The sequence below is a fragment of the Oryzias latipes genome, chromosome 16 (genome assembly GCF_053564925.1).
Source record: "Oryzias latipes strain Hd-rR chromosome 16, Olatipes_Hd-rR_3.1".
Classification (NCBI taxonomy): domain Eukaryota; kingdom Metazoa; phylum Chordata; class Actinopteri; order Beloniformes; family Adrianichthyidae; genus Oryzias; species Oryzias latipes.
Genome location: NC_136252.1, coordinates 26760103 through 26780431, shown reverse-complemented (window position 1 = coordinate 26780431; position 20329 = coordinate 26760103). Strand labels below are relative to the sequence as shown.

General features: G+C 37.6%; 3 protein-coding genes across 3 annotated transcripts; all 3 read right to left on the bottom strand.

The window, feature by feature from the left end:
* Positions 1–522: 522 nt before the first annotated feature.
* oscp1b (organic solute carrier partner 1b) lies at positions 523–5278 on the bottom strand. Its single transcript, XM_023963886.2, has 10 exons — positions 5044–5278; positions 3742–3896; positions 3335–3502; positions 3050–3130; positions 2839–2942; positions 2603–2731; positions 2336–2405; positions 1984–2123; positions 1811–1874; positions 523–1698 (listed from the first exon to the last, which is right to left on the bottom strand). Exons 1-10 carry the CDS (start codon positions 5153–5155, stop codon positions 1579–1581), a joined length of 1143 nt encoding a protein of 380 aa, XP_023819654.1. The 5' UTR covers positions 5156–5278; the 3' UTR covers positions 523–1578.
* Positions 5279–7463: 2185 nt separating this feature from the next.
* Positions 7464–8054, bottom strand: LOC101172524 (cornifelin homolog). Its single transcript, XM_023964144.1, has 3 exons — positions 7943–8054; positions 7727–7863; positions 7464–7568 (listed from the first exon to the last, which is right to left on the bottom strand). The coding sequence occupies exons 1-3, from the start codon at positions 8052–8054 to the stop codon at positions 7464–7466; spliced, it is 354 nt and encodes a 117-aa protein (XP_023819912.1).
* Positions 8055–9783: 1729 nt separating this feature from the next.
* Positions 9784–19849, bottom strand: mrps15 (mitochondrial ribosomal protein S15). Its single transcript, XM_023964188.1, has 8 exons — positions 19580–19849; positions 13263–13358; positions 13110–13185; positions 12982–13030; positions 12748–12832; positions 10761–10819; positions 10145–10336; positions 9784–10023 (listed from the first exon to the last, which is right to left on the bottom strand). Exons 1-8 carry the CDS (start codon positions 19710–19712, stop codon positions 9922–9924), a joined length of 792 nt encoding a protein of 263 aa, XP_023819956.1. The 5' UTR covers positions 19713–19849; the 3' UTR covers positions 9784–9921.
* Between the last annotated feature and the right edge of the window lie 480 nt (positions 19850–20329).

The following is a 20329-nucleotide window of genomic DNA, read 5'->3' as shown; positions in this document are numbered from 1 at the left end:
GCCATTATAAAGGGGTAAAAGAGCCACATATAGGATTCTGGAGCCTCAGTTTGCAGACCCCTGATTTAGGAAAACCACGAAGGTTGATTATGTATTCACCCCATGATGACTTTAGAAATATGCATCACACCACGTCGGCTTCAAAATTACCTTCATTTAGCATCTACATGGATCCACAAACAGAAGTGATTTTTTCATAACTAGAAACAAATTTCGGTTAAATCCACTGAAAATGAAAATTCAGTAATTTCAATAAGACTTTCTTCTGCTTTTAAATTTTAATAAATATTCTCTGATAAGTAAACACCTTGAGCAAGAACCTTTCGATACTGTTGGTATCAAAAATATTTTCCTTATGGCGTGTAGTTTTCTGTTAGAACACTGTAATAAGGGATAAATCATCCTCCACTTTTCACTCTCATGATTCACAGATATCGTAGGTTAGTTGGGTGAGTGGACATTCCTCTTTAAGATGTTCTGTAGCCCTGTTAGTGTATACTGCAATGATGCTGAACAAACTCCTTTAAAACCAAAAAAAAAAAAAACTTTAATGATAATTTACACCAAGACATAAATAATAATAATCTGGAGTAACTGAGATTATCCACATGTATAAATAACTTTCTGTGTGTCTAACATACCTTTAATTGAACATCATGACACACGTGAATATCAACTAAAATGGTGATTGATGAATTTATTCATGTGGTCATTTCTGGAATCGACAACACAAAGAAATTAAACTGGCAAGAATGGTCCAATTCTAACCCATGCAAGGCATCAATCTAAATGAAATCAAATGCTGCCGTATCAGACAAGAAACAATCAAATGAAGCCATTGGGAGTTTTTCTGATTTTCATTGCATTTGGACACAATGAGAACTAGAAATGCCTTTATGACCTGAAGCTTTATGCAGGCGCTTCAGCAGAAATCCCTGCAGAAAACAACAACTGCAGCGATAAAAGGAGGAACACTTTAGTGCAAAATCTGTGCAGAGTTTCTAACTATTAGAGAGGTAAACATTTATACATTTTTGTCTCAGGCTCATCACACTGGTGAAGGTGGCCATAACAGGTAAATTGATGACAGACAGGGTTTTGTAATCAATTCCTTGAAACACAATTTTTATTGTGCTACATGATGGAAAATGTCGATATTAAGAATATTTATGTCAGTAAAACTTAGCCAAAGTGCATTAGGTATACAACACATTGTAAATAAACAGTTGCCTCATGATAGAATATCAAGAGATCCTTTCCTATTGACATATAAACACAATGATAATCTTTATTTTTAACATTTTGACACTTAGGTTGTCTCAGTTTTCAAACTGCTAGACCCCAAATGCCTTTTATACCTAGACTCACCTGTTTGTTGTTAAATGAAATATACAGCCAACAATCTGACTATCATGTCTGCGTATTCTGGCATCCTAAAAGCACCCTTAAAGGAAAGTCTTTTGGGTGCGTGTGACACTTCAGCGGTGCTTTTGCAGTTTCAGACCGTTGACCGACCCTCAATAATGTGCACCCTTTTGAGGTACATTGCAATTTAAGCCTGCAGACGAGCTAAATGTGTCACAGATCGTCCATCATAGCCAAAAGGTCGTCTCCTTTGCTGCTTGAACTGGGAGACTGATGTCCAGAGTCTGTGAACTCCCCCATGATCTTTGTCAGTTCTGCACTGACCTGTTGGTCCTGGAAGATAAACTTTAAAGCTTGAGTTTTCAAGAATATTTGTCTATAAAATGTGGTGTAAAACTCAAATAATTGCCATGCAGCTCAGGAGGAGAAGAGTATTTTTGTTTACCTTTGTAGCTTGAATGTTTATGATTCCATATGAAAGCTCATCAGGTCTTGTTATCAATGCTTCTCTATAAATACAAAAATGCATCTTTTGAGTAATTAAGAAAAAGCTTAAACTGTATTTTTTTCCAACAAATCTTTGATTAAATGTTAGAAACTAGAAATGTGGACGCTCACTCCTCTTCCTCGTCTGTGGCAAACAGATTTACTCGGAAGGCGGTGTCTGAGCTTCCGGCTTTCTGAACCTCCAATCCTCCCATCAGCCTTGCCAACATGTTCAGTTCTTCTTTGGCCAGAGGGTTTGGAGCCGTGTTAACCTGTTGGAAAACAACAACATGTCGATGTTTTCAGTGTCTTAAAGGGTCCTAAAGATGAAATAAGATGGGTCTGGAAGCGAGGAGCAGTCGTGAAACACTGAGTAGTACTGCGTCCAGTTTTACGGTGAAGACAGAAAAAAAACATGCTGACACAACAATTGCAGCTATGAACTTTTTCTTTGTTGCAATATTAAAAATCCTGAAAGTTTCACCTTTGTGTGCTGGGTTGAACTTTTAGATGTACCCGACATGTGAGTTTCCACAGGGCGGCTTACACTATACCTAAGTGAAAAGAACATAAAGATGAAAAAACAAACATAGAAAGGAAGATGGAACACGGTGATTCGTTGATTTATTGATTCTTTGCTGCTTGGTAAAAAAAAATTGAGTTTCCGTCAATAAACAGATCATTAACTAGACATATTTCAGGTGTACGAATTCATACACATTCAAAACAAGACCAGTGTCACGTTACTCACATGTTTGTGCCTAACTTTGTAACTCGGTCTCCAAAAATCTCAAAAGATCCTTCCCGAATGGCTGAAGTGTAGTTCCCTCCATTGTTGAACTGCAGCCTGGTCTTCTCTTCCCCAGTGCAGCTAAAAATCCTAAGTTGTCAGAATTCACAACATCACAGTCATGCCAAGTGTGAAATCACTAGGCCTATAAAGTTGACTTTTTGTAAAGTATATTGAAAAGAGAAAATGATGTGCACCTTATCAGGCCAGGGACCTGCGTTCCGTGCGGCACTGGTCCGCTAGTGGGAAGACCAAAGCGACCGTTTGAGTTCTGAACTTTGTCCTTCAGGAAAATTGAAACCTGAAAAAAAAAAAATGTTATAGAATTACACAAACCTTCTCAAATATTGGAGAAAAAAAAAGGAACAAATAAGGATTGTAATTAATAGTTCTCAGGGATGGACTCACTCGTATGTGCATGTCTTGAAAAAAGATAAGCAGCGTTTGTCTAATCAGCTGGAACTCACCGTTACATAAAGGTGTGTACATCTAAAGAGTGAAATAAAGAAAAACATATTAAATAAAATCACAGCCTGCTTTGATATTGGGGAAAGTAAACAAAAAAGATTTTTTTCCAGAATCTGACAGCTTCCACAACTGATATTAAATACAGTACATTTGATTTATTCTGTTGTTTTTTGTGTAGTTGCACACTTATTGAGAGATTCCTTTGAATTCACAGTTTTAGTATACCTCTATGAGCTGTTGGTAAGTTTCGTCAACTTGGCTGAGAATGCTGGGAGTATCTTTAACAAAGTCTTTGATTGCATCCATGTGGTTGAAGGAGACAAGGAGGATGTCCTTTGGTCTGGGACAGAGAAGCACCTGATATTTGAAAGCCATGGTCATCAGGTCATAGAGCTGGAAAGGAGGATGGACACAGAACTTTAGCATCTCATCAGAATATTATAGTCTGTTGTTTTGGGGCTTTAAACAGCAGAGGGAGCCACATACAATTTTAAAAGTAGCTGTAAAGTATCAAGAAAAACACTAATTAAAAAGCAGATTTATTTGAGTTAATTTAAATGCTATTACTATGTTTCATTGGTAAGAGATTCATGTACTAGAATAGACAATAGAAAATCAAAAAGTTGACTTACCTTGTCCATGCTAGCTTGGTTGAGTCTCATTATGGATGCATGGGCCAGCCTGTCGAACACAGTTCTCAGCGCCTTCTTAGAATAAAGCTCCTGAGGTTTAAAAAGCTCCTCCAGGAACTTTTTGTTGAACATGGTGGTGATGATGTCGTTCATAACTAGTTTGGTCAACCATCCAACAGAAAAGGTCAGAGTTAGCAGAAGTCAGACAGACACGTTTGCCAAAATGTAAACTTTGAAGCAAGCAGAGGAGCAATCTAAACATGTTTGCCAAACCTAGTTAATCTACAACTTAATTCCTTTAGTCTTGCATTTACAAAGCGGCAGCATGTTGACACACTTCATTAAAGATCTGTTGAGCAATTTGGACAACGTAATGATTGGATTTTTAACTTTCGAGCATTTAAGACATTTTATTTCTTTTATTTGACTAGCACTAAAAAGTTTTAAGCACTGAACAACTGCTAAATTTGCATTTCAACCTATACCAGCATGAAGATAACATTAATGATAATATTAAAACATATTAGAGAAGTCTAAAAATGCAAAAAAAACATTGTTTTTAATTATGTTTGTTGTGAACCACATCATTTAGTATATAATACAGATGGACTTCTAAAAGTATGGTTCCGTCAAATCTTTTGGATACATTTAAATCAATTTGAATTGTCTCAGTGTATGAAAGGAGCTTTATATGTAGTTCTGTAAATACTACAGTAGCAGATCAAACAAAACGAAAATATCTGTTTTAAATTGAAAAAAAAGCAAGTCTTGGCTTTACAACAAAAGCCTTAGCAGCCGATAAGACAAGTAATAAAGTGTGTTTGATTGGTGCAGAAACAACCCAAAACAATAACGATGCCATCTACTGCTTATACTTCAATGCTAGTGTTTTTGCAGAGCATGAGTTTCAGCAAAGCCAAAGCAACGCAGAGAGCTGCTAATAAATGCAGAACTGCATTATTAAACTGAGCACTACTGATACCTCTCCTTCTGTCCTCCTCTATCCATCCAGCAATTGTAGAATCTTTATTAATTCAAAGGAAATGCAAGAGTTCCAGAAGTTAAATGGTTTAGTTTAGGCTGTAATTTTCTAAAGCGGTGGTGTTCCCAAATGTCAACAGCAGACTGACAGATTATTATCATTAACTCTTGACTTTACTTATACTTTATACGTTTTAGAAGCAATAAAAACGTCCAAATATTAAAATAAACAGACCAAAGAATTAGTGACTAATTTCGTCTCATCACGACTGTTAAACTGCTGTAGGTCAAATAAGTGTGGTTAGCCACTAAGCTAGCTACCTTTCTTAGCCTTGTCAGCCGGTATGTTCTGAGCTCGAAGTCGCTGATCCAGAATATACAACATTTCTCCACCGAGGTTAATAAAGAGCAGCGGTAGAGTCCTTGAAGACATGCTGGGATTTAAAATGTTAAGTCTTCTAAAGAGAACGGAGTGGATGCTATTAAGGGGCTCTGTCTGTTTTCCAAAGCCTCTTCTGGTTGCCAGGCCACGGAGAAAAAAAAAAAAAATCACTGCGTAGTGACGTCAGGACGTACCAGTACGCCGAATAGAGATAAAAAAACAACAACAACCTTTTACATTTAAAAAAATAAATAAATAGAAACCCAAAAACTATGTACTATCAATTTTTTTTCTGTTTCATATGCCTTCTTAAAAAAATAAATAAATAAAAGGAAGGCAGACGAGGCCTGTGTCAAACAAAAGTGCAGTAAATTGAGTTAAACTTAATGGGACAATGATGGTTCACCTGTCTTTCCATTACTCATTTTTGTGTTAAGTCAGGTCAATGTTTTAACCAAATAAGATTCCGCTTTGTTGCGTAACTTCTTGTTTCAGCCTTATTCTGAAAAGTTAGTGGGTCAGACCTACCAAAATTGATGAATCACTTTTTTAACCACAACACAAATCTGAAATGTACATTATGTGACATTCACTCTAATGCTAACACTGCATTATTAGGTTCTGTAATGCTGATATTTGTCCTGTTTTGCAATATTAACTGTAAAGCAAAAGAGCCACTATAATTCAAATTCATTCAGTTTAAGCCCCTAAACAATCAGGTGCAAGAAACCATGGGATTCTTCAATGATTCATTTGGACAAAACATATTTATAAAAACTTAAAAACTTACCAGATCTTATAATTTGGTAAAATTTATTTTTGAAACAAATACACGAGATATGCAACATCATAACATTTGTAATTTATTTATTGTCTATCAACTTGACAGAAAAAAAAGTAAAGGATTTGTATGAAAAATCAAGTCTAGAACAGCATGTTTTGCATTTTCAGAATTGGTCTTGAACAATCCAAAAGTGGAATTGACTGACATTTTTTAATAATTAGAAAAAAAGGAGTGTAGATAGAAAAAAAAATCAGTAAGAAAGTAAGAAAGTACAAAGAAAGAAAAATCCTCCTTGTGATGTAAATTAAACATTTATAAAGTTCAGTTACTTATTAAATCAATCCTGTGGAAACACAAATATTTCACCCAAGATTTACTTAAGTGGGGACTTGTGTAGGTATTTGAATAAAATATTACTTGGTTGGTTTCAAGGTTCCTCTTTCATCTTGACAGCTCATTAGGGCAAGGATGCTAACAGAGTCGTGTCTCATGTTTACTTGTAGTGATCCAAAAGCCTGCCAAGGTGAAATAAAACTGTTGTCTATTTTATTTAAACTTATTTTGTAAACACAAGCACTTTTTATGATACCTTGGTTAAATATGCACCGCATCTGAACTGAAAAGTCAATGCTTATGTATGTCAGATCACATTAAATTTGAATTTCTGTCAGGGTCAGTGTTTGATTTTGCTAAAAAAAAAAAAAAAAAGGAAAAAGAAAGTCTGTTGTTGAACATAAGGCCACTGCTGGAAAGGACAAACGATTTCAGCTTCATTTTTAGAAAAATGATACACAAGAAACCTAGAAGTTAAAATAAGACACGGGTGGAAAGAAGCCCACAAAACTAGGCCCTTTTTTTTCTGGTTAGCTGTCTGTCACATTGACGCAATCTGTCCACAGCTGGATTGCGCATGTCTGAAAGACTAAAAAGGAGCTTCTGTGGTAGTTTCCATTGTAGAGGTGTCTTCAGAACCACAGTTTGTTATATCCCCCAGGTGTTGATGTAGCATGTGGCTTCATAGGTCATTGCATTGACACGTCTGAAGGCGAACATTCTCTATTTAGATCAAATCCAAATGCTGATAAGGGAAGAAACCTAAGCACACTAAGCTCTGATGTAAAGCTTCTGTCATAAAGTACTGCTGGTTCTGAACTCAAATGATAAATTGGTGCAGCTGATAAGTCCATTAAGCAGGTATAAAACATAATTTTTTGCTTTTTTTTCACTGAAACAATAAGGGGCAAGTCACAAACTCAGTTCTGCTCTTGGTTGCAGAACCATAACCCAACTAGAAATGTTTTTAAAAGTTCCATAATTGTTTTAAACTGATCTGATGCACTTTGTTTGATCATTTTTTGCAGTTATTTTAATTGTTTACCATAAAAACGGTTAAAAAAATGCTGTCATACTATTATGAGTTTCTGTTAAACATTAACACTTGGAAACATTAAACTGAGTAAAACAAAGTTGATTAAACCTTATTATTAATACCTTGGTAGCTGCTGTTTGTTCGCAACCAAAGTTGAAGAAATATACAGCTACTTCCTCCACGTGATTTCTACTATATATATCTCGTTAAATAGACACTTCTCCATTTCTGATGCGGATTTCCCGAGCCATCCTGCACATTTCGCAAAGTCCGCAGCAAAAGACCATAATGGCATCGTTGCATACTGTTCCCTGTTGGTCAAAGAATTACAACATAGATTTAGCAAACGGAAAGTCCACCCTTGTATTAAGAAATGTGAAAAAATTTGTGTTAATGACACAACTTCAGAAAAAACAAAAACTCTTGCACCATCTTTCACAAGCGTTAACGACAAATCTGAAACACCTACCTGAATACCATAAGTGAGTCTCATATGAGTCCTCATGGCTGTCATGCCCCCTGGTACACAACCCAAACAGAAGTTTTCTCCATACTTGTGTGCTGTGTAGCAGGACAGTCCAGCTGGACAGAAAAAACCCAAGGCACCTGCAAAATACAAGGTTATGGTATTAGAGAATTTATGAAACAAGTGTGTCTCAGATAGTGTGAACAAATTCGTGCTTACAGATGAGGCAGTCATTAAAGCAGGAGCACAAGCCCGTGCTCCACTCCCCTGTCTGAACATTTGTCCCATATCCACCTGCACCAGGCTGATGGGTCACCACAGGGTTTGACATGTCAATGATTTGGATGGGTGGAGTTTATTTAACTGCCAAGAAAAATACAAAAGCACCTGAAAAAAGGTTTCCATTGGTGACAATGACAACTTTTTAAATTGTTTTTTTTTACAGAAAATCATTTAAATTTATTTAGTTGACCTAAAATTAAAATGCATGTCTTAGTCTTAAGCTCCTCTGCAATTTCAATCAATATATGATATTGAATGTATGTATTTATGCATTTTTAATTTAGGATCAATTTGATGCATCTATGTTGTTTTTAGTGTCTTTCATAAGTTGTGCAGTTTTTTCAAAAAGTTTGCACAAAGTTTAACCTCATTCTCTTTCAATACTCAACGTTTTTTAATCCGTTACAGGTCATAATTTTGGATTGCATGACCATAGTCTAGCTGCAAAAAGGTTAGTAAAGGTTACAACAATCAAAGCACAATCAGTCATGTAAAGAACTTTAAAGGTAAACTATAAAATAGAGAATTGTATTATGCTTAAGTGCGGAAAAAAAATCATTAAAAGCTTTAAGCTGAATTGTACTAATCACAAAACAATTTGTAGAAACTGATAAAGCGCTCAAATATGAGTGGGTAGAAGAAAGATCGTATTAATTCCCACCCCCAATCTGACTATATTTAATGCATATATTTTGACAGATTGAACATATAGTCAATTTTTCACATAATTATTATTCTCTGCCGTCTAATTGATCAACAGAAATAATGAATAAAACGTGTGTCACCTACCAGAAGTTTCTGAGAGTCTGAGCCTCTCCTGATCGAACTGACAAGCTGCACACCACACAGGAAACTGTGACTAACTTGAGCTGTGAACTGCTGCTGCCGCTGGTGACAAACTGCTGCTTCTGGGGATGACAAAGATCTGTGCCGATTCAAAGGACAAATTAACTAGAACCGCCACTCTGCTTTGACATCAGAGGTGGGTGTAGGTCCAATGCCTCAGGTCATTGACACGTTTTTTCCTTTTTTAAAGAGATTTAAGAGGTTCTGATCTGACGTCAGATATGCACAGTTCAGGGAAGTCATGCAAAGCATCGTCAGAGCACCTCAAATCTACACATTAATATGACACCCGCAACTGCACAACATCCTTGCCACTCAAAGTTGAGGTTTTAATCATGTAGCTTTGCATGTCACCCACGGCATTTGCAAAAGCATGATAAGGATTTACTCAGGATCTGAGGTAACAGAAGACGACGTTTTAATGTTTGGTGATGCTGAACCTTGAGGGAAAATTAGGCAGAGAAATGAAACACTGCCATCTGTAAATGCTTGAACTTCTTAAGACCTGGCATCCACATGCGTGGAAATCACATTTGGGGTTTTTATTACCACAGCAGTTTATTCTGCTTAACCGGGGAGCTGTCAAAAAAAAAGGGATGTCAAACAAAAGCTCGGGTCTTATGGGGTTAAAGAAAAAATAAATAAAGCCACTTCTCAGGTAGAAAAAAATGAAAGCTCTGGAGATACACTGCATTTTTTAGATTTCGTTCTAATTGACTTCACTCAATCTTCTTCTGCACAGAGTCCACTCACTGCTAAAAATGTAAATCCTGCAATAACTTTTTGCAACTATGTTTATCCAGGTTTGTCTCTGACATTTGGAAAACCCTCCATTCAATAGACTTGTATACTGAACATTCAATTTTCCAACCGTTCTTACCCGAGGTCTTCGTTTCAGTGCTTTGTGTTACATACAGACACTTTTAACAAAATTGCATTTGACATTTTTGTAACTTTTATTTGAGCACTTTTATTTTGACAGAAAATGTACGCCACCCTTACACAACTGAAAGTGAAAAAGAAATCATTTAAAAGACAAGGGATGTTTGAGAAAAAGTCTTTAATTGTTTCTAAACTGCTGTGGCCTTAGTTTCCTCTGTTTCTGTGGTCTTTAAATTCTGCTTCATCTTCAGGTTCTGCTCTGCTTTCTGTTTCTGAACAGCCTTGAAGACCTGAAGAGAGATGAAAAAAAAAAAGCACTATGGTGAGAAGCAACACCATAAACAGCAACCAGCTGTTTACTGAAAAAAACAAAAAAAGCAAACATTCCAGGACTTGTGGTTTGTTTGTTACCTTAATGCAGAATTCTTTCTTGGCCAGCCAGCGGCGGGTGGCCCTCCGGTAGTACTCCGGAGGGAAAGTGTAGGTGATGCCAAGCTGCTCACAAACTCTCTCAAAGGTCTCATATCGCACCAATCGTAGGTTTTTCAGAAGCTTTTTCCTTCGGTCAATCGCCATGAGCATCCGCCTCTTGTTAGCTTTGTCCTAGAATGACGGGAGGGACGTAAAAGTGAACCACAAATTCATAAAAGACAACCAATTAAACCAAAACAATCTTCTAAACCTTATTTCATATGAATACTTCTTTGCATGTTGGTCAAGGATCCCCCTCCCCTAGTTTTAAGCTCTAAACTTGGTCCACTGCAGTCCTAATTGAAACCTTTACAGCCTGTTGCAGCATGGAAACTTCCAACCATGCCGTTGTTTATTCACGTTTTTTTTTCAATGCAGAGGAGTACACAGGAAATCCTGTGAACTTACACGCCTCACACCAAAGGAAGGAAGGCAGACAGGAAGCTCAAAGCTTTTATAGTATGAGCGAGTAGCCCCAAAAACCTGTGATGTCACCGCTGTAGGCCAGATCAAAAGCTCATCTTCCAGACACAGCAGAACATCCACTGTGACTCACCTTGTGATGTTTCTGTAAATGCTCCCCATAGTTTCGAATTCTGGCAGTTAAAATAGCGACTGAAACGAAAAAAAAAAAAAAAAAGTGAGAGGATTCAAACAATTATATCAATATATACATAAATACAAAAAAGTATTTGTCAGTCACCGATTTTGCAAGTTGTACCACGTAAGAAGAGGAGAGAGGCCTGTAATGTTCAGAATAGATACACTTCAGCTGTGAAAGAATGCATTTTAGGATTCTTAAAGACTATTGGCATAGTGATGCAGAAAAAAAAAAGTATTTAGCTCAAAGCAAGAATTCTGTCCTTCACAGACCTGTTACGTCTTTAAGAGGATCCTGGGTTTAATGCGATCTAGGAAATGCTGAGGAAAAACCCAAGAACTGAATGACCTAGATCTTAGGTCATTGACCTAAGCTCTCATAGTAATACACTATGTTATTATAGATTCAGATGCTGCATTACTCCAAAGGTTCCCCTCCTTGATTTCCAGATCTGTCCAAAGTTCTCCAGAGACCATCTGGATGATCCAGAGGAGAATTAGGAGAATGTCATGTGATCAAACGAGACCAAAATGGAACGCTTTGGTACAAACGCCATGTGCCGTGTTTGGAGGGGGAAAAATGCAGAGTAGCATCCCAAGAATACTATTATCCCCTGCAATGAACGGGGATGGATGCATTATGCTTTGGAGACGCTTTTCTGTAAAGGGGCCAGGATGACATGATCTGTATTATATAAAACACGAATGAGGCCATGTCTGGCAAGATTTTGGTCAAACACCTCCTTCCATCAGTGAGATCATTCAGGATGAAACATTCCAGCTTGATGATGATCCCAGACACTACGCCCTGGCAACAAAGGAGCCGGCCGGGGCTTTTTATTTTTGAACCCTTTGTGGCCCTCGAGTCAGAAGGTTTGACCAACCCTGGTGTAGCCTTTGGCTGAAGAAGCAGCAGAATATTTGATCGGGATCCAGAAAGAACTAGAAGAAAAAGCTGGACTTCAAGCAGCAACATAACTTCTCATAAAAAATGTTGATTTGGAGGCTAAACGCTATGCAAACGAGTGATCGCGGACCGGTTTAAAGTCAGACTATATTTTCAGAGCGGCCTTTAAGACGTGGTACAAAATTAATTCATGGAACACTTATAAAAACTGTGTTTTATAAACATAAAGACAGACATGAACCCACTTTGTATGGAACTTTATTAGAAGTGCCTCTGAAACATTACAGAGCCGGTGTTCAGCTGCATCTTTACTGTCAATGACATCATGGCAAGAATCCAATACATGTTCATGTTTTTAGGATGTTTCTGTCATGATTGAATGTAAAAATGAATCAACTGGAGGCAGAATTAGGAAAAAAGTGCTTTTTCTGTCAGTCTGCTCCCCTTTAGGAAATCTGTCCTCGTTTTCTCAGCAGGTTTGAATTTGACTTTACAGTTTGTTCTGACTACAGGTGACTGAAAGCCCTTTTCTCGTGGGGGAGTTTTTCAGCAAAAAAACAGAAAAAACTTATTTATGATGGAAAATAAAACATTTCATAGAAAGCGTGAAAAAGCAGGGAGCAAAGGTTCATTTGAAATCAATAAAGGAGTTCCTTAGGGAAAAAAAGAAGGTGTTTTTATCTGACGTTTTTATTATTGTGTAATATGTTTGCATTTAACGTAATATTTTTTACACTAACACCTATACTTTTTCTTAGCAAAATAATAGGATCATTTGGCTGGTAGCTTTTGTTAATTTTTTATCTTCCAGCCATCTTGTCTGGTGAGTCAAAAATTAGATTTTGGTCTCTGTGGTTGTCAATTCAGCCGTGGAACATCAAACCACATGCAGCAAAATCTATTTCAAAGCTGTGGCTACCAAAATTGCTCTGCCATGTGCGTGGTAGTATTTCTCTTTATGAGATGCTCACGCTAGCGGTAGTTCTCAAAAGATCTGCTGTTACGCTGCCTCAGAGCAAGAACCGAAAACACTTACTCTGGACTTCCACTGAGCTGCGGTCAGTCTCATCCCTCTGTACTTTTGCAATCAGCTGTTCCTTCTTCAGCTGGAGCTTCTCACTCTGGAAACACAGATGTAGCCAAGTTGCTAAGAATGACTTTTGTTTGGGGGTGGGGGGGGGGGGGTAAGTGTCTTTGAACATTTTTCAGGAAAACAAATAAGAACATTTAAAATGCAACAGTCAGGTGAAACGATGACATAAATCCTTACATGGCTTGCCAGCTCCAGAGAAAGCAAACGTTTCACTATATCATCAGTTCTGTTAAAAATACATAAAAAACTGATTATGCATATGTAGCTTTAATGTAAATATGACAGAATGCTGTGTGTATATTTACGTTTGAGCAAGAGGGACAGCTGCATAATCCAGCTTTAGCATTTCTGGAGTGAGATCACTGAGCTGGCTCCCGGTGTCTGAAACAAACCACATCCTCTGATAAATGCTATGGGGAAATGTGCTTGTAAGTAAAGATGCAGCTTAAAGTTCTGACCTGTCTTTTTTGTCTTTGCAACTCGAGCATATTGTCTTACTGGTTGTGATGCAGCAAAACCTTCTGGAGCATTAAAAGCTAGAGGAAAGCAGCATCCTATCAACAACACAAAAGAGGACAGTTTTAGACACGACTGACACAGAAAAGACCCACAACTCTGTTAGCATAAACCAGTGCTTCTCAAATAGTGGGAGCGCGATGCGATGCCAGGGGGGGGGGCGCAGTAGTAGCGGTTTTAGGTACAGATAATACGGGCAATTGCTCGGGGCGCAAAGGGGGGGGGGGGGGGGGGGGTGACAGCGGCTCATTGTTTGGAAAAAAATCTGCGGCCCTATTGGTTTCTTATGATCTGTTCTATCACAGAGTTTGTAACAGCCTCAAACTGAACTGCCGTCCCTGCAGCTGCTCCTGTCTCCTGTCACACACCGCTAGAATGAAAGGGGAGGGGTAGTGGGCTCAGGAACGCGGACGCGGAGAGCTCCCTCTGTTGCGCAACACCAGGATCATGGCGTGCCTTTAGGTGACTCAGCTCATGCTAATAATGTCTTTCTTTATGAACTATTATAGTCATTTTGATGACGTGTCTTTATTTTCCATTACTGTATTCTTTGTCTGTCTGTGGTTTAGTTGATGTCAGTATTTGACATAAAGACAGCAGGTAATGCAGGAAAACAGCTGCACTTTATGAGATCATAAATAAACAATCAACTTCAGCACAATGTTTTTATCTATTTCTTCAGACTTAAAACGTTAAATATATTGGTGCTGCTGTGTTAATATTTCAGATCAATTTACATTTAATATTATCTATTGACAATTATTTTTCTCAGCATCAAATGGTTCAGTTGGTCAAAATGTTTCTAGTTTAAATAAGGACTGACAGATTTCTTATTACAGGCACTTTCAGCTTCTTTTTTGTTTTAGACTAGAACAGGGTTTCTGTGGCTAAATAAAGTTAAAATTTGTTGAAAGTGGATTTATTTTGTTTTGTCTTTTGTTAATGTTAAAAGATACAATTTTAGGTATAATTACACAATTTCTATAGATACTAAACTAATATACTGTCACCGCGGCGAATGTGTGAGGGGGTGGGGGGTTAGGGGGGGTGCGAAACATTTTCTTTTTCCTAGGAGGGGCCTTGCAAAAATTAATTGAGAAACACTGGCATAAAGTCAGAATACTGTGGCCATTTTACACAACAGCTTTACAGCTTTTGCAGGAGATCCTTGAAAAACCTGGTTGGAATGAAAGAGAAATATTTTCCCCCTCCGTGCAGTTTTTGGTTGTTCCCACACTGCAGTGTAAATGAAGACATTGAACTGTTACATCAACTGCTTCTTTACCTAAAATTACTGTAAACAGAAACGGGGAAGAAAACCAGCTGATAACGCTCGTCTTCACTGATACAATATCCCTGTATATCCCTACAATATTCTAGTTTGCTTAACTTTAAAAAGGAAACTGATCCGACACACTAAAGACATACAAACTGATGCATTTCCTTGCACAGGAAGATCATTTTTGAGGGCTTTTTTGGTCATGATCAATGTTAACGTGCTCCAACTCTGTTGTAAGCTCAGGTGAATAAAAACAAAAAAAAGCTTTCTCCACAGTTACATATATTTACACTCCAACCAACTTATTCAGCTCGAAAAACTCTTGCACTGCAACTTTGAGATCGTAAAATGGACCAAACTTAAAAGCACAACTAAAACTATCTGAGCAACATCTTTGTGCTGCAGTTCAAAGGCCCATGTGCATCTCAGATAGTGACAGGAAAGCGGTTCTTGATAGTTGTCACAAAATAGGTGATTTCCTTACAGCTCTGATGCCAGTTGTCTCCACTACAAATCTAACCACATGTGCAAATACCACCAGACTAGCTCACTTCTGAATCCTTAAATACACCCCTGATTCAAGCTGCCATTAGATTGTATTAGCACATTTAAGAGAACCATTTATCGCTATTTTCACCGACTTTTGCAATATACATATTGCACAGTTTGATATTGCGATAATGGTAAATGTGCGATTAATTGTGCAGGCCTACTCTAAACGGTCTCCTTTTTTTTTTTTTTTTAAATCAAACCAAAAAATAAATACAACTTTTGCAAGCAGGTTTTATTTTTTTGACTAGGGGAAGAAAAACCTTTGCAAGTTCTGTTTTTCCTCGGCCTGTTCAGGAAGGGGTGGCGTATCTGTGGCTGTCCGCAAATAAAAAGAAAAAAAAGTGAGAAACGCTATGGTGCAGACCGGTTGTTTTCTCACGTTAAACTTGCTTTTTAGGTGTGAGGACAGAGTAAAGCAAGGTGTTGCACTGCATTGAAGACATAACACAGAAACTTCACACTGATACCGCCACTTCTTTATTTCTGATTTTCGGATTTTTTTCCCCCAGATGTTTATTAATCGACTTAAAACTACAAAATTATTATTTAAGGAAAAATGTCTTACAAAAAAAGGATTGTTACATTTTTTGTTCATATATTTTATGAATTGGTCATGACAAAAAATTTGGGCAATTACACCAACACTAGGGGGCAGAAGACTAAAATAGGATGGTAGGCAAAACTCTATTTCCTTTTATTGCAATAGAAATAATTGCACCAAATGTGACACATATGCAATGATAGTGTAGTGAGGTTCCACCATCAATATATACATCAACATTTTTACCTATAAACTTTGATTTTTAAGGCTAAAAAAAGTTTGGGAAGTATTGAATAATAATGGAGGTTTTTTAAAATTCCATAATTCAAAGTATTTTTCAAGTTTTAACTGACAAGTTAAGATCATGAAAATGCATTTTGCAATTGACATTTCAATATGCAATTCAGGTGTGCAATTTAGGAATTAAATATCAGAAATTACTGCTTATTTAAATTATTTTTTATCAGACACTGGTTTGTTTTGTAATGTAAAACGTACCGACATGTTTCGGTGGAATGCCTTCCCCCTTCATCAGGGTCGTCATCAGGTGGTGGTGTGTGACACCACCACCTGATGACGACCCTGATGAACCAACAGATGATTGTGACTGAGGCGGAGTCACCTGTCAAACTTTGACAAGTGACTCCGCCCCTTGATGTCCATTTTGCTGGAGGATGTTGCTCCAGGTGTGGGAGAGCAGGAAGGCCCCCTCATCCCTGTTCATGGAAGTGTGGGCTCGCTTTCTTATCTCCACCGGCTCCATGATCCATCTGCGGTGTTTGTTGTCTTCAGTGCGGAGGACTTTGGCCTTTTCCCAGTCCATGATGTGGTTTTCCTGCTTGCAGTGGTCCGTTTTGGCTGATTTCACATTTTCTTGTACTGCCTGTTGTCGTCTGGCTGTTGTTAGTATTTTATTTGTTTCCTTTTCACATTCTTTTTGATGTTCCATTTTTCTTGTGATGAAGGTGCATCCTGTTCCTCCGATGTATGTTTTATTGCAGGTGTGACATGGGATTTCATAAATGACATTGCATTTCTTATTTTGTTCGATCTTGTCTTTTGGGTGAACAAGTATTTGCCCGAGTTTTTTATACGGTTCAACTGGGGTGCTGATGTGATGTTTTTTCATAGCCCTTTGGATGCGTTCTGTTATTCCTCTGATGTACGGCGATGTAAACCATTCCTTTGTTTTCTGATTTCTTCGTCAGATTTTTCGGAGTCACTTGTCAAAGTTTGACAGGTGACTCCGCCTCAGTCACAATCATCTGTTTTTAAAGACGTCACACACCACCACCTGATGACGACCCTGATGAAGGTGGAAGGCATTCCACCGAAACATGTCGGTACGTTTTACATTACAAAACAAACCAGTGTCTGATTAAAAAATAATTTAAATAAGCAGTATAATTTTATAGACACAATGAACCTCTTTGAATCATCAGACATTACTATTCAATCTTACATTTTTTTTAAATAAATTTATAAAGTAAAAACAGAATCAATAGCACTTCAAAGTGTCATGGGTTTTTGTTAGCATAATTCATTGAAGATGAATTTTGCAATATTAAAAATTGGTTTTAAAGTAACTTAAAATCTGTTGCATTGTAAATTGCTGTGGTGTTTTTGTGTCATAATTGAAAAGAAATTGCACAACAGCGCCTCCCCCGGGTGTAATGCATTTTCATTTACATGGCATTGTGATATTTTGGACCCAAAATTCAAACTGAGAATGCAATCTGTCAGACTCTCATCAGGAAGAGCCCCCACCATTTTCTAAGTCCCACTTCCTTTTGGAGATCCTGAGAACAGAGAATTAGTCCTAATGCAGAGGATGACAGAACGTTCATCCACAAAGCTCCAAACACTTCTGCTATAGAAGCATAACCGTTGGAAGAAGCATGTTTTTCTTGGCTCCTCGGCACCGAGGCTGCATTTTCAGGGGGGCAAATCCCCCCCCCCCCCCCCCCCCCCTAAAACTATTACGCCACAGATGTAATCATTTGAATATGACTTCATTTAAAATCTGACCAATGAATGAAACATGATTTGTGCCGTCTGCTTTGACAGTCCTCTGATGATTGTAGACTGTGGGAAACATTCACATAAGGATCACAGGAACAAAGAAGAATCCCTCTGTTTTATCATCACTTGTTTTCAAGTTCAGCTTTAATCTTTTAGAAAAGTACAATTTCCTTTTACAGCATGCCCATTTAACTCTAAATAGATGAAAACGTCCATACAAACTTATTTATACAACAAAAAAATAAAAATACATAAATATTAAAATAAATAAAACATTCAGGGCTTCTTAACATACACAGCAGCCCTAAAGCTCAGTGGCCTTGTGGTAGAGTGTCCACCCTGTGACTGTAAGGTCACGTATTCAAATCCAGAGTCAAAAGCAGAGTCATACCAAAGACTAAAAATGGGACCAATGCCTCCCCGCTTGACACTCAGCATTAACCCTTGTGCTATACTAGGCACGTTAACATTGGGAGTGGGGTCATCTAGACCCCACTAGACAGTGCGCTGAACCTTTTTTCTTCAATGATTTGTGATCTTTACTGGTGTCCATGAATTACATAAAATCCTCTCCACCTTTATCCACCTTTGTCATGGTAGGAATAACATGTCAATGGTCATCTTGACGCCATAGGATAGCACAAGGGGTAAGGGGTTGGATTGGTGGGGGTTAATCCACCAAATGGTTCCCTATGTCTGCAGCTCACTGCTCCCTCAGGGGATGGGTCAAAGAGACAAATTTCACACACGTAGGTGTGTGACAGCTAATGGTACTTTAACTTTAAAGATAAAAATAACTCCTAAGAGCTGGAGTCAATTCAGTCATGGTCATAAACACAGTTCCTAAATTATTAGCCACCTTCTTGAATGAAAATACTAATTACAACTTTGTGGCCCTCTGCTGTCTTGTTATGCGTGACTGTTGGCATGTATATTGTCAAAGCTTGAGAGAAAAACCAGCTCACACAGCTCCCATATTTAAATGTAAACATGGGAAACAAGGAGGAAGAGCAAGGCAACTTATGACAACAGGAAATAACAAAATTGAAATAAATAAACAATATTGTACTGCATGAAATAGAAGAGAAAAGGAAGAGTAAGGTAATCAAATAATAATAATAATAATAATTACAAACACACTACAGGTGTTTATTTTCTATTAACTGTCCTAGATACATTGGTGCCAACTAATATGAAAGTGGTCAGACTAGAAAATTGTATAAGATAAAAAAAAAACGTTGCTATAGAATGACCATTTTAATTATTGATTTTAAAGCTTAGCTTAGAATTGTATAAATTCTAAAGTGGGATGTGTTGAAAACTTGACTAATTGTTTTAACATTCCACCACTTATTGTTGTTTCCCCCCACACATAGAATTTACATTATAAACATTTTAATACTTTTTTTTTCGGTTTGCCAAAAGTCTACATGAAAAATAGTGATTAATACAACATGTATTAATCACTATTAATACATGTTGTATTAATACAACATGTATTAATCACAACTAAGCGAAATCCTTATGGTTTTTGTTTTGTAAACAAATATTGATGAACCAGTATTAATAAGACACATTAACGAATAGGATCCACACAGAAACCTACATTTGACCGGACTCTAGCTGCTATTGTGGCTCAAACTAAAAACAAATGAAGTGATGGTCGCAGGCTGCAAAGTCCCAGAGGTGTGTCAGCCTCTGTCTCTGTCAACATTTGGGTGACCACGTGATGAATGCGCTACATTCAAATGAAGGACGCTACGCGCGTAGAAGGCGTGCATAGACACTTACAAAATACCTTGCGGCGGGTAAAAAACAAACAAACAAAGAAGACATTTATTAAGCTAGCTAAACTTCAAACTTACCTCTGCTATCTGGCGTTAACGCAGCGGGACCCCTCCTAGGTAAAAGTGATGCCGCGGAGCTCAGAGACGAGCTTCCTCGAAAAATGTTCGTTGAAGATTTCAGAAAGACTCGCAGCCCAACGTTTGTAAGCATGGCTAAAAGAGCCGAGTCCAAAAATCGACTATTATATCTTCCAAAGTGAAGAAACGTGACTAGTAATCTCACTCGACCCCTACACGGTGATCGCCATTTTGGCTAGGCAAAACTAGTCGAATGACGACAACCACCATATGGCTAGGCTAAGCTAACAATCACAGAGCACATCGATGACTAAAGCTTTACCTTTTTTATATATCATATTTACAATAGAGCTATTATGTTAGGTTATAGTAATACTTCAAAGCAGTAACTTTCATGAAGTAACATTTGTTTAAGGAGTCATGACCATACAGTCAAGGAGATATATGCATCACAATATGAAAGTATATTCTGCAGAAATTATCCTGAAAAAACTTTTATTTTATCAGTCATAAACTACATGATACCATTGCATTAATAACTACAGTCCATGTGTTAAAACAAAATCAAACAGAAACTCACTACTCACTTGTCCTTATAATGCAATTTTGTCTGCCTGCCTGCCTGCCTGCCTGCCAGCCTGTCCGTCTGTCCGTCTGTCTGTCTGTCAAACTTTGGTTGGTTATCTTTCACATAAATCCACTTAATACAAGCAACATTTAAGGATTTTTTTACCCTCATGTTTTAAATAA